This window comes from Sprattus sprattus, assembly GCF_963457725.1.
Source record: "Sprattus sprattus genome assembly, chromosome: 2".
Taxonomy (NCBI): Eukaryota; Metazoa; Chordata; class Actinopteri; order Clupeiformes; family Clupeidae; genus Sprattus; species Sprattus sprattus.
The window spans coordinates 33,189,190-33,203,615 of NC_137921.1; the positions used below are offsets into that span (position 1 = coordinate 33,189,190).

Below are 14,426 nucleotides of genomic sequence, written 5' to 3' on the forward strand. Positions count from 1 at the left end.
AAGAAATATTGCTTCAAAACGACCTGTGCCATGCAGTGCTTTTCTGCTCAAAATGCTTGAAAAGTGTGCGCTTAGATGCTACAATGGCAAAACAGTTTTTTCTGTCACAAAAAAACGATATAATTGAAGGCCTCACCGTAAAAACCCTGGTGCTCCACTGTATTCACAGTTGCCAGTCCATGACCTTTTTTTCACGTTTACAATTGTTAAGCAAGCCAGTTTGACAGTTTTGATTGCATGAAAGTATAATAATTATGTTTTGAAGCGCAATCCTGTTGTGAAGTTGCTATAGCAGCCTATACTATGGCAGGTAGGTGCACCGGGTAGGGCTGACCATTCATGTCGATTCTAGTTGACCACCCTTCATATTCATAACCCCATCTCATTTCATCAACTGAGATACCCTACCTCCCCCTTCAAGTTGGTCCCCCCAATGTCAGACACCTTTCTATGACACTGCATACAATGTGATAACCTAGGTCAAGGGCAACATATGTAAATAAGTGGATATATATGTTATAATATGCATATTATATATTATATGTAAGGTTTGTATCTTACATATAATATATAATATACATATAATATATATACACACATTAATTTGCAATACATGTATTAAAATTGCTATATTTTTATATTCAATCATTGGTTACATCCTTTTTATTAATAAACCTCCTCTCTTGTCATGTTTATGCATTACACTAGTTCACCAGTGGGGGGCTTCTGACTTGAGAGGCCAGCCAGGAGAACGCTCCCTCACCCCCTTTAAACAGCATCAAGCATTCATGACCTGTTGCTATGGAACCTGTTTCCAGAACTTGAGTGGAAAATTAGCCCCTTTTAATGAAACTGAGACCACACATGAGCCACATAGGTATTAAACTTTCCCCCTAAAAGTTTATTGAGTTATTTTTTGCTGCAGGTTTCTTTTTTCTCTCATACCCGACCCAATGTGGCCCCTAAAAATAGAGGTGGTATAAGATGCTCAAACGTGGGCTCCAATCGTAAAGCGCCGGGGCCCAGGGTGCGGTGGGTGTCAGGCAGGTAACAGGCGAGTTCCTGAGGATATTCCACTGCTCTGGCATTCCCACAGTCCAGGAAGTGCTGTTGCAGTGCCAGGGTCAGCCCCTCGCCTGGAAGGGATTTCCCAGCAAGGGGCCCCCAGGAACTCCCGTCACTCTCCACCATGTTGGATTCATTTCAGTGGCATCATTACTTTCTCTTTTTCTTTTCAAAACAGAATTACTGCAGTTCACTCAGAGTTATACATATTTTTTTATGCACAACATTTATTGGGGAGGCCTCCGCTCATGTGAGTGGTGCTCGGACGGGGAGGCATATCTGGGCATTAGTGGGAGAGCCCTGGGAAATTAAGAGGAATCCTCCCATCCATCCCATTGAGCTCTGGTCTGTGTGTGCGTGTGGGAAAGTTATCACCCACTGTGGGCTCTCCCTAGAGGCTGATATGCAGGGATTCGCCTGCGAAATACAGAGCCTTGTCCCTTGCCACCCTTTTGACTGGATAGAGGCAAGTTGCGACATGGATGTCAGATGTCATGAGGGTTAACACAAGAACATTCATTTGCACCTCTCTGTGAAGGTTTGCAACTATACGACACCTTTGCCACATTTTACACCAGCTATGTAGTCGTTGCCTTTCATTTATTTGTTTGTTTGTGTTCTGGAAAGAATTATGCCTAGTGCAAAGTTAGCAATGGCAATAGTTGTAGCACTAGTGTATGAATGGTAATAGTGAAGTATGAAGTTACATGTCTGGGCATATACCCACTCAGACCCTGGCTGAGACCTGCTGAGTGTTTTCTGTTGATGCAGCATGTTCGTTCTGCACCAGGCCATTTGTGAAAAGCAGACATGCACTGCATGCATTTCCCCTGATCAGGCGCAGCTAAAGACAACAGCATGCTCTAAATAGACACTTAACAAGTCACACCAGAAACTGTCTTCAATCTCTTGGCCTGACATCAAAATGAGAAGCAGCTAGAGCAAAAGAGAGAGAGAGAGTGATAGAGAGGGAAATTGAATGAGAAGCAGCTTTTCCAAAGCCACAGGTATGTTCGAAATTGTCCATGCGCTCATATCGCTAATGCAGAAATAATGATTTAGTTTCCCAGGGCGGTAGTGGAAAGCCTTTGTTGTTGGCAGTAAATGTGGAAATCTGAAGGGTGCAATTGTTTTGTTGAGCAGCACGGCTGGTCACAATGAAGAAAGAAAGAGGGGCAGAAGACGTGTTTTTCACCCCCTTTACCTGCAAGAGGTGCCATCTCTGAGCATCACCCCCTTTACCTGCAAGAGGTGCCATCTCTGAGCATCACCCCCTTTACCTGCAAGAGGTGCCATCTCTGAGCATCACCCCCTTTACCTGCAAGAGGTGCCATCTCTGAGCATCACCCCCTTTACCTGCAAGAGGTGCCATCTCTGAGCATCCCCCCCCCTTACCTGCAAGAGGTGCCATTTCTGAGCATCACCCCCTTTACCTGCAAGAGGTGCCATCTCTGAGCATCCCCACTGACAGCCTTGTGCTTATGGCTGAGGAGTCTGGGGTCTACCTGGGTCTCTGGTGCTGATGATGGTGGGGTGTGGTGAGGGGGATGGAGATTGTTATTGCAGTGGGGATTCTGCCAGTCGTCTTATTTAGCACACAACAGTGCGCCGTGGAAATGCATGTTCGGCCAGAACAGGAAAACAATTCTTAGCAAGCAAAGGACTTTCTCTACACTGAAGCTAAAGATGGATAAAAAACACCAATTAAGGAAAATCAATTACAGATAAAAGATCAAATGTATCTGCACCTAAGCCAAAAAGTATGCTATTCAAATGTACAGCAAGGGTCATTGGAAAAACTACCACCACAGCCCTTATTCTGACCTAATGTTGTATATCAAAAACACATATGTAATATCGCCATATTGTCTCTATTAAATGCAATTTTTAGCACATAGCGTCTTCCTCTTAATCACCCTTAGAGTTTAGTGAGAGCTCCAATCTAATCACATTCCAGATAGCAACCAACTATGAGGTAAGGTTTGAAAAAGTATGGGGCCACTGCACCTGTTTAACTTACAAATTAAACACAAGGTACCCTCTGTCTCACCTGTTTAAAATGCCGTCAGGAGGAACTTGTCACTTCTATGGTATCAAAAGCCGGTCAGGTTGATAAAGCATGGCCATTGTTTATTTAACCCCTTGTCCCCTGTTATTTTCAGTGGAGAGTCACTGTTTGCCTCCTCTGTCTTGCGGTGCTGTTGACTCGGCTGTTGTCCAAGCCTCAGTGAGGGAACGTAGCAAAGCAAAACACAATTACTGAAATCTATATTTTTTTACTCAAATGTGATCATATTTCTTTAAGAATGGGAGTTGTGCACTAATAGGCTCAGCCTCAGACACAGTAGCAGGGTAAAGACACTTCTCAGAACAACTGACATGTGCATAGCTCAAAAGGCAAGGCCTTCCAGCGGGAGTGAGCTATGACCTTGGCAAACAACTCGGATGATAAACTCTGATCCCACAAATCAGTTGCAATCATGTTGAGTAAAAAAGAGAGCCATTTCAGCTCTATTGCTTTTAAACAGCTCACTTTGAACATAAGAGGAGCAATATACATGCACTCTTGTGGGTACGTATTTCAACACGGTGCACATACCAGGTGTAAAGTACAATAGAGAAAGCTACAATACATAGAATTTGCTCAGTGAAAATTGAAACTTGATGAGATGGCAACATACTGTGGGAATCCGTTCTGATTTACCATCCAATTTACTAGTGATTGGTACTTATCAAGCACTGAACATATGGTCCCAGATTTAATCATATTTTGTAGGCAAAGGACAGCTGACAGCACAGTGGGATGCTTGTGTTCGTGCATGATGCTAAAATGGAATCCATGGCCACCATTCAACTCATGCCCTCAAGAGAGGAACTTATTTAGTTGATCACCAAAAAAATGTCAGAAAATAAAACAAAAAATAAAAATAAAGACAGAATGTGAAATGTGAAAAGATGAATGTCACCTAGTTATCTAGTCACGAGAGGTTGATTCAAATTGATCTTGTATGTCACAGTAGTCTCCATCTGAATAAAACATAATTCTAGTCGCATGTCAGAGAGGGATGATGCTTTCCTTCAGCACCCTTAAGACATTCTGGTAAAAAGACCAGTGCTATGTCCTATTAATCTCAGTTTAGATGGTCAAATCTTAATTTGAAAAGATATCTGAATAGATAAGCTGTGACTAATGGAACTCAGCAGGACACACTGTTGGTTATTGTCTGCTCACACGCATATATAGTTCGCATCTTCCGTCACTGGGCAGTACAAGCCTTAACAGTGACGTGCACAGGAATTTTGAGGGGCAGTTGCTCTGGCCTGAAAAAAGGGCACCACCACCACCTCAATCTGTTGTCATGGATTGAGCCTCACTCTCCATCTCAATATCTTCCCTGGCAGGCAGTCTGTCCTGACTTTCTGTGTCATCTCTTTCCCTGTTTTCAAAGTCTGTCCTGAACTCATCTGGGTCTGGGTCTGCCTCTTTGGATGCAGTTGATGCGCTTGGATCATCATCTGGCCAATCAAATATTACTGTTATTAACATTATCATTACTATTATAATGCCCACTAGAAGCAGTGGTACTTTTGTTCTGCTCAGGCAAGATCTTTGAGATGATCTCTAAAAGCCTATACTTTTTTAAGATTACAATTATTTAGCATGTGGCTCTTTATCCCTGTACTTTCTAGCATGGTCCTTTTATCTCAAATTTGGTGTTCAGCACTTAGGCCTACCTGTCGAATGTATCTCCTGGTCCGCATTTTCCTCAGCATTTGATAACGGGCTGGTTGTCTGGTAGGCAAACTAGCCATCTGATTATTTAGACTAAACGTGGCAAACTGAGCCTCGATTTATGAAGGTTTTAATTCATTTCATAAAACATGATTATGATTGTTCGTTTGTTATACATTTCTACAACTTAACACTCACCTTTTCTGACAACGTTAAAGCAGACCGTCGCTTAAGTGCGAAAATGCAGGCTCAGGTGCCGGTCGCGTGAAGTAACAATTAAACAGAGGGCGCATGCCCTCCTCCCCCTACTGACTTTCACTCCGGTTACCATAGGCTTATCGATTGGAAGTGAAGAAGGCTACTTTATGACATGTTTATGGTGGCGATTTTTTTAAACTAGGTCTACATGAAATGCCGGTTTGCCCTCCGCGAGTAAAAATGTTTTATTTTTATTATTTTTTTCCCTCGGAGGGGCACTTTTACTCGAGGAGGGCAAACGGGCAGTTGCCCAAGCAACCTTAGCACACTCCTGTGCACGTCCCTGAGCCTTAAACAAAGCTACTTCCAGCCCGTTCTGAGGTGAACTCAAAGAGCAACCGGTCCTTTTGAAATCGCTCAACGTTTGTGGGTTTGCTTCCTCTTTTGAGGGTGGATCACACGTCAGTCTGCCCCTCACCGGGACTCACGGGTGTTACCATTTATCACTCACCCCGACCTGGTCCTTAAAGCTCACAGGGGCCACTGGAAGCCGTCACTGCAGCGTGGCCGTCCTGCCCCTCCCTCAAACTGTGCATAAACTCACTTCCACGTGGGACAGATAGAGGAAGCTGGGTGCAGGGGAGTGCGCCTCAGGTGTTCTCAAACATCCGTCTGCCTGCCCTGCCACCAGGGGCAGACAGAGGACGATGTTGGCTGGCTGAATGAGTCACTCCCTAGCGCCAGCCACGGTCAGACCAAGGTCTCAGTGCACGTGCACATCTACTACGAGGCAGTGATGCAAGCAGTTCTGACAAGAGTTCCAACCGTTTCTTTCCTAAAGTAATCCTCTGTGTTAATGCGGCGTTTTGGACTCCACAGTGTTGTGTCTCTCATGATGCCATTGGAAGGGACAGCTGCATCCGATGCCTACGCTGGAATGACAGGTAGGGACTCCTGCAAAGGGTAGTGTAACATTAGATTTGGTGCTCTTTTTCAGACCGCCGCAGTGGAGTGTGATCTTGCCTCCAAATACTACACAGCCAAGCCTTTGAAATCCACTTTTGGACCACTCAAACAAGAGGTTTACAGGACGCCAGTAATATCATTTGTATAGGGTATCGGTTGGCTTACGTCAACAGATACCTGTGTCAAGGACGGATGATACAAAATGACATTGCTTGCGTATTTGCTTCTAAACAGTCATTTGGGCAATTGCCTTTCATGAAAACTAATCAACAAGTCCTCAGTCACATATTGTAGATCCATGTGGTCAGGAATTTAATAACCAAAAGAAAAGCAAATCTATAAGTTTGCAAAATGTCAAAAAGAAAATCAAAATGGTCTTTTCTAAGTTAAACCAAGATGGTGGTGGCGCACAAGACACCAAGCAATGGTAGACACCTTTGGTCAATGGTAACTCTTTATATTCTAAATATAATACTTGCACCTTTTGTTACTGGTAACTCTTTATATTCTAAATATTATACTTGTCCCTTTGGTCACTGGTAACTCTTTATATTCTAAATATTACACCTGCCGCATATTTCCAGGATGGTCTTTGGTTGCAGGAGAAATCATCAAACTCATTTGAGTTTGAAGCCTAGCTTCAGTCCCAACAACAAAGGTCAATCGACACAAATGATGATGAATTGTCCTTACATCTGAAAGTTTGAAATGTTGCAGACATTCTCTTTCTGTTGCTCACTTTGATAACATGGTAACTTCTGTCTCATTGACATGGCACCATGCTGAAATAGTAAGTGCAGTCGACACTCACACGACACCTGGCATAGGTTTAGCTTTAACCTGCAAGAAACACCATCAACTATTTCTGTTTTCTATGTAAGCTGTCTGGAGTACTTGTATCTCTAATATGAAGGACCTTTCTCTTCCATGCCAATGTGCCTATTCTCAACTCGCTTGGTGTTCAGAGACATCTTGATCTTTATATTACGCAGACCATTAAAAAATAAAAAAAATAAACGCAGACTAATAAAAAGTAAAAAAAAGCAAGACTAGAACAAATGTTGCATTTTGATGAGCAACACAAGTCCACCCGGGCCCTGAGAGAAGCATTGCCTTCTGGGTTGACCTTTCGAGACGCCAGCAAACCGCTCGATATTTTGCTTCCCCGGCATTTTGGGACAAAAAAACACAAGAGGGCAGTCCACTTTGTCACACTCTTTTTTTGTTGATTTGTTTTGTTTTACTTAGTGAACTCTAAAGGGCATACTTCCTGCTGGGAAGGAATTTAGAGCTGAGCGGTGAGACCGGCTAAAGTCCCGATGACGCTGTGCTGTGGCGAGCCAGAACTGTGGCATGACGTGCCTCACAATGTCGTCCCAGCAGGCTGGAGAGTGATGCCGTGCAATTGAGAGGGAGTGAGTACAATACCCACCCACCCCCATCTTCCCCCATCAACCTCAATCAATTATCAGTCACCACCATCAATTATCCCCCCCTCCCACCCAATTTCTCACGCTTCCTTGTACTGTGCGTTACAGCCACACTTCATGGTCAATAGGTAATTGCAAAGAAAGGAAGAGGAAAAGTTGTTTTGTGATGTAAATGGCAAATGACATGAAGAGAGCTCTTGATTTGGAGCCTGGCAGACATTCAAGGAGAAAAGGGGTAAGCATTGAGAATTAAAGGGGCAGTTTGCAAGTGCACGTTTGGTATAATAAAGTTTGAAGTCGCCCATTTGTTTTTGAAAATGGAATAACCCAAAAGCTAGCGGGCAGCACCATCTGTGGAGATGAATCAGCCTTTTAATGCCAGCTTTTCTCATCCCCTTAAGCCAGACCTTTCAGATCTAATAAAAGGTCAAAAACCAAGCATTGTGGTCAACATCCCAAACTCAATAGGGGTAAGTGAATTGTGATGACATAAGGATGTTTCACCCCAAATATCTGCCAAATTACCCACAGCACAACAGAAAGTGCTGCCTCCCTCTATCTATGGACAGTTACATACTAATCTGTCAGAGAACACTTTTGTTGCATCTGGCTAGCAGTCCAAATCCAAAGAAAAGAGAAAATAGACAGTGTTTTATACTCCAGTACTGCTCTACTGAATGGTATGATTGGTTAGAGAAAGAGCTACCACAAAGATCCCTTTTGCCATACTCCCCCCCCCCCCCCCCCCCCCCTCCACACACACGCACACACACTCACATACAAAAACACACACACGGATAGACATAGACACACAGGTATGTATGATAACCCATGAAACGATAAACTTGCTTGCTGGCTACATTTGTTTATTTAATGTTTAATTGATTTTTTTATTTTAAAAAACCTTGTATGTGTGGTGCATACACTGTCCACAATATTGCTGATAAATTATGTTGGCTTATTATCAAATTATGATATGCCTGTTTTCACTTTTTGAGATAACATACATAATACTTTGATTGAGCTGCAATGGCAGGTATAAAAAAAACTGACTGGATTTCCTGGCAGCAGGTTTGACAAACGTCATCTCAAAGTTGCCTTGTAAGAGATAGCACAGAATATAATAGGCTGACACGAGCCCTCTTCAGTTTACATGACACAATTTAGAAACTTGTAAAGCTCACATCTTGATAGCAGGTCCTTTCATCTCTCCAAAGGTCAGGTTTTGCATTGCGATAGTTTACAAGATAAGATCAGAATCCCAAATGCTTCTTTTTTTGGATGTCCACACCTTGTCTGTACAGTTGTTATAGTATGCATCCTGTGAATGCTGTATCGGTGCCAAAGAACATATATTTTATTGTACACCCAGGAGAGTTTCCTCTCATCCCTACTTCTGAATGGACTTGTGCAAAGGGTCTTGATATATTACTGTGGCAACGAGACCCTTATCGCCATGCCTTGAAGAGTTCTTATGGCTCAAAGAAAGGTTGGGTTTTATCCCTTCCCACTTGGCCTGATTCTAAAACCATAATCTTTATTATCGACAAGGTGCTGCAACCAAAAGTTGAGACTCTGGAAGATTCCAAAATGTCCTGCCAGCCACACAATGGCCAGAGAAACCAGAGCAAGCAAGGCTGTGAAATCACACTTTGCTGTATTTCCTTCTTGGTGAAGCCGGAGTCAGAGGAATAAGAGATTGTCTTTGTTACAGAGTAATGCTCATTTTACAGTGGTGATAAACTCCTCTTATCTCTCTGCAGTGGTCATTGCACATGATGTTATACCTTCCAGCACTGTAGGGCCTATGTAGAATCCGTTCCCAGCAAAGGTCAAATATCTTATCTGCCGCATTGGCGCACTTATGCACGTCTTCTTCAGAGCTCTGTTTGCATGACATGTCTAACAGCTTATTTAATGTGACACAATGGAGTGCTTTATGAGGCCTTCTGTGTGTGTCTGCTTTTTGGCCTCTTATTTTGTCACTTCTCTCCTGTTCCCCTCCTCTCTGGTTCTCTCCTGTTCCCCTCCTCTCTGGTTCTCTCCTGTTCCCCTCCTCTCTTTCTCTCCTGTTCCCCTCCTCTCTGGTTCTCTCCTGTTCCCCTCCTCTCTTTCTCTCCTGTTCCCCTCCTCTCTGGTTCTCTCCTGTTCTCCTCCTCTCTTTCTCTCCTGTTCCCCTCCTCTCTGGGTCTCTCCTGTTCTCCTCCTCTCTTTCTCTCCTGTTCCCCTCCTCTCTGGTTCTCTCCTGTTCTCCTCCTCTCTTTCTCGCCTGTTCTCCTCCTCTCTTTCTCTCCTTAGCCTACAAGCCACAATTACAGTGTTGATGAAACCACAGAGGCAATTGAAATCAATTTTGGCAACAAGCAGGAACATTCCAGAGCTTCAAACTTTTTTTTCTGCTAACATACTGTATATGCTGGGATTCGCATGAATGTAAGATCTGTGGAACAAAGGGCCAAATTGCCAAAACAGGACAACTTCACCAGCTGAAAGCACTGCATTCACAGTCACATTAAACTATTATTTAAGCAGAAATCAGGAAGAGGATCTGAATGCACTCTTGATGATAACGGAAACTACTGTCTCCGCACTGGTAAGTACAGGGTAACTCATTTAGTTATTTCTAGACTATTACATAATTTAATGAGCCTTTAAACATTTCTTGCTCAATTAGAAGAAGAAAAAAAAACACAGTGGTATGTCAAAAGAGCCACATGCTCTCATCCCTACGTATGAACCGTATAAGGGAAGGAGTGCTGGTCAGAGCAAACAGGGTCACAAAATAAGAACCTGTTCCAGCCAGCAGCAAAAACAGTGCCACAGCTGCAAAAGACAAGTGGTGAAGCGTTCAATCATTTTAAGTTTATGTGTAAGACGTGTGGCATTTGTTAACAGCGCAGCGACTTCAAAGACTCCCAAGGATAAAGCAGTGAGACGTTATGGGCAGCGCTGTGTCCCTTTTTCTCCTACCTCGCAGCTCTTGCAAGCTCCCTTCAGATGTCTGTAACATTAAAAGCATGCGCTTTTATTGCACTCGTAATTTGCAAAGTTTTCCCCTCCGACAGGCGATCCTGCGCCGGGAATAGTGGTGGAGTTCGGTAAGATAACTCAAAGAGAGCAAGGCCCTTGTGTAAACAGTTTAATCTCTTCTATCACTAGGTGGATCAAAGACAAAGTGGCCTCCAAATTAATCTGCCAACGAGAACACCTTTTCCAGAAGCATCAGAGGGCCGATCATGTGTGCTGGCAGCAGTGTGACTGCAGCTTCACTCTTGGTTGGTGATAAAGCCTTGTCTGAGAGTTCACTGTTTTCATCGGCCACAATTGTACAGGCACACATATTTTATATTATGACGGGATATTCGTTGTTTGTGTTCGTGTCATTTAAACCAATCTCTAAGGTCATGGGTGGAGTGCATCTTTCAACTCTCCCTACACTTCTCAATGCAAACGAAATATAAGGCCATGCGTATATATTTAGACATTTAACAGACACTTCTAAAGTGTTTTGAAGTTTCTCCTGAGTACTTAACCCAAGAACTTGTTGTTATTGTCAGTATGATGTACGATTTGAATTCCAGGAGCAATGAACTTTAGCTGTGTGTTTCTCAGTGGGACACACATAAGGACCTCTGTGGCCCAGGCCCAGGCCCAGGCGTGATGGCTGTCTGAACCCAGGTTGCGGGGCTCTCGACGGCCCGGCTAACCCAGGATGTGTGTTTATGTGTGCTCCGTCTGAAGTCAGTTCAACATTCTGGATTTCTTTCTGCACTCCGTTTTCTCATGGAGAGAGCTAAGAGGGGATATCGAATGCGGTAATGCAAACCAAGGGGGAACTACTGTGAAAACATCTCTGGTTACCGACGTCTCTGTGGCTATGTTCCTCGCAGTTTTTTACTGCTGGGGCGTTTGAAGTTGTGAATAAAAAAATGACAATACACTATGCATGACCCACAGGGCCAGTGAGAGCATTCACTTGCAATTACAAACCGCATGAGAATATAAAAACAGGAAAATGTGAGCCGATTTCCCAGAGGGCCCACATTGGAAAGGTAATTCTCTATTTTCAGTGTGTGTGCGGTTCAATCTGACATTGGCATTTTTATTTTTCGGTCATTAAAGAGGTTTATAATTTGTTTCTGGTATGGAAATGTGCTTACCTACAGCAATAACATAGGTACGGCAAGATATGGCCGAGTGGTCATTTTGGTTTTTCAAATGTGCTTTTGTCTTTCCCCTGAAAAAAAATACACTTGAAAATCCAGGGCGCGCCGCTTAGAAACAAATGCTTGCAGAAAAAGGTAACCCTTCTGGCAGCAGGAGGTAAAGTGGTTGCCGTGCTTTTTTTTTTTTTTTTTTTTTTTACAAAAGGCCTCATTTGAATCCATCCACAGGGATGATTAAGGAACTGGAGGCTACGAGAAGCGCAAAGCCTACACGCTTCTAGAAATCACTATCCTCACAACGTCATTAGCAAATTAACATTTGTCTTTCACCCTCAACATGTTTTAAATATGGCCGTGCTAATCAGAGGTTGAGCACCAGAAAACTGCATCAAGCCGTTAAGCCCTTTCTTTTGCGGTGTGGCAGCAAGCTGGTGCTCGGAGGAGCAAACCTCACACCCACTCACACCTCCGAGAACTGCCTGAGTGACTGACACATGAAAGCTCGGAGAAAAAATGTGCCCTGGGAATAAGTGACCAGCTTTTGCAGAACATTTGCGATGCACCTGTCAGAAAACAATTTTATGCGGTTGTGAAATGATAATATTAAAATAGTGGCTCACGTAACAACGGATTTCCCAAGATTCCTGCTCTGAAATCGATAAGATTCTTGACATACGTACACATTGCAGAAGGTCCGAGTATGTGTGTACCCTACAAGGGTGAGCATGTAAGTGAGTGAGAATGCACGTGAGCAAATGTGTGCAAATGTGTGTATTGTATAGCATATATGTGTGCGTATGTGTGACTGTGTGTGTGTGTGTGTGTGTTTTTAATTGTATTTCTTTATCTCTCCCGACATAATCTCTTACACCGAGTCATTACAAGGAGAGCTTTCAAAATGCGGCTTGGTACTCACCTAAACTACATGTTCACAATGGAGGATATCTTCTAGTGCCCATAAAACCTGTGGGGCATGGCTAACAGCTCTGTGGAAAGAAAGGGATAAGAGTTTTAATCCTTCGGCTAAGCATCTCACTCCTCACTAAATCCTCAAGCTTCCACATTAGCCCAGTCAGTGGTAATTTGACGGCCATTATGTGGTGTGAAAAGGAAGGGTTGAGATTGAATTGCGTTTAGAACAAACTTCTAAGGGCTCCACATTTCATCTGTATGTATCTAATAGAGATCCTGACTGTTGTTCCATTACAGGCCATTGTATTCCCTAAATTCATTTGGCACCCTGATGATAATAGCTGTGCTTATAGAAGCAATTCGCATTACTGTAGGACTCGATTTCCAGTGAAAGAGAGGTGAATGTCTGTTTCGACTGAAAAGTGGCTGTAAGAAACCAGTTCAGGAGGAGAAATGAAAACCAAACTTCTTTCTTACAGCGCAATAATTTTCAATTGTGACGGAGTAAATGGAATTACAAGTCGGCAGTAAGCTGCTGCTACAACTTCCCATATGTCACAAAATATGTTACTTGTATTAAGGCTTGCTAAGCACATAAAAATAGGGTATGACAAACTGCAATCAGAATGAAGACCATAAAAAAGCACACTCGAGCCCACACAATTTAGATGATGTTCTGTCCAATGGAATGAGGCCATGTTTGTTATTTTCGGTCTTGCATGCTACATGTGTCATCTCTGTCCATTAAGAAGAAACCCATCTGCATGAGTCTATTGCACAGAATACGGGAAACTAACCCAAAGTTGTACTTCGTAAAACCCAACTAACCCTAAGGCTGATGAAACCAAGCTTTGACTGCCATCTTCTGGTTCATTGAGGAAATGTCTTTCTGGTGAAACTGAAGACTAATGTAAGTCATAGTTGGATAGAAATAATATTCTGTGACCACAGACAACAGTCACTGACAATAGCTCATGTCCACTGTATGTCTTTGCAGCAATTCAGTTAGATCTAAAGACACAAAAATTCCAGTGTGTTACTAAATGTCGTACGTACAGTGAGATACTTTCAGTATGTTACAACTAAGCATGTAACCACTGACTAATGTTTGATATGAAGGTTTTGTCACAGGGATGTTACCTCCCGTGCTTGTGTGAGCAATGGTGAGTGAAATCCAGCCCCTCAGTCCTACCGTGCCTGAGCTGTGTGTGGGTGGGGAGTCGTGGCAAGGGCTTCAAAGGAGCCGTCTCCTTAGTCACGTCTCATCTGAAGTCACCAGCAGACCACAGCTGCGTTGTCATGTCGTGATTGTGGTTGAGCCTGCAATAAGAATGACACCACTGTTGAGATATTTGTTTGTATTGTCTAAAAAATAAAAATAAAACCTGAGTAAAAAAACTGTGACGACACAATGAACTGTTAAGTGTCTTACAAGGTGTTGGGGTCTGTTGCTTTTCACATGTTAAATGTTTTTGATTGAGAACAAGTTTGTTTGAGGAGGTTCTTTACTTTTCTATTTTGAGAGAATGGCTTAGGCAATAATGTTGGTCTTCAGTCCTGTTTTGCATAGTCAAAAACACTCTTACAGGGGCAATACTGTTGATGTTCAGTCCCAAACTGCAGAGTCAAAAACACTCTCACAGAGGCAAAAGCAACGTTAAAGTTAAAAACTGACTGAAATGAACTTGAGGAAGATAAGCAGCTACCACATGAGGCTTTTGAAAAAGAGAATGTACACAAGTATAGGTCATAAATCTATGTTAAAATAAAATGGCCAAGCCATATATACTGCATGTTGACTGACACATGCTGGCATCCATTGATCTAGGGCCAGGAAATAAGTTCTCACCCGTATGTTCCTGAGGCCAACACAGGTTAGCAAGCGGCTACTGGTGCCTTTCCAACTCTGCCCTTTTGTTAATTCCCCTGTGGATGCCACCCAGTCAGCTGAATGAG

At 43.0% G+C, this 14,426-nt stretch overlaps 1 protein-coding gene across 1 annotated transcript in view; it reads left to right on the top strand.

The window, feature by feature from the left end:
- Window positions 1–5,039: 5,039 nt before the first annotated feature.
- The window catches only part of LOC308381990 (uncharacterized protein), a gene marked incomplete at both ends in the record, with an annotated part of 36,912 nt that continues 27,525 nt past the window's right edge, over window positions 5,040–14,426 (top strand). The window contains 3 exons of the mRNA XM_080859670.1: window positions 5,040–5,051; window positions 5,616–5,794; window positions 5,876–5,940. Coding sequence (XP_080715796.1) covers window positions 5,040–5,051; window positions 5,616–5,794; window positions 5,876–5,940 — 256 coding nt within the window. The remainder of the gene's footprint in view (window positions 5,052–5,615; window positions 5,795–5,875; window positions 5,941–14,426) is intronic.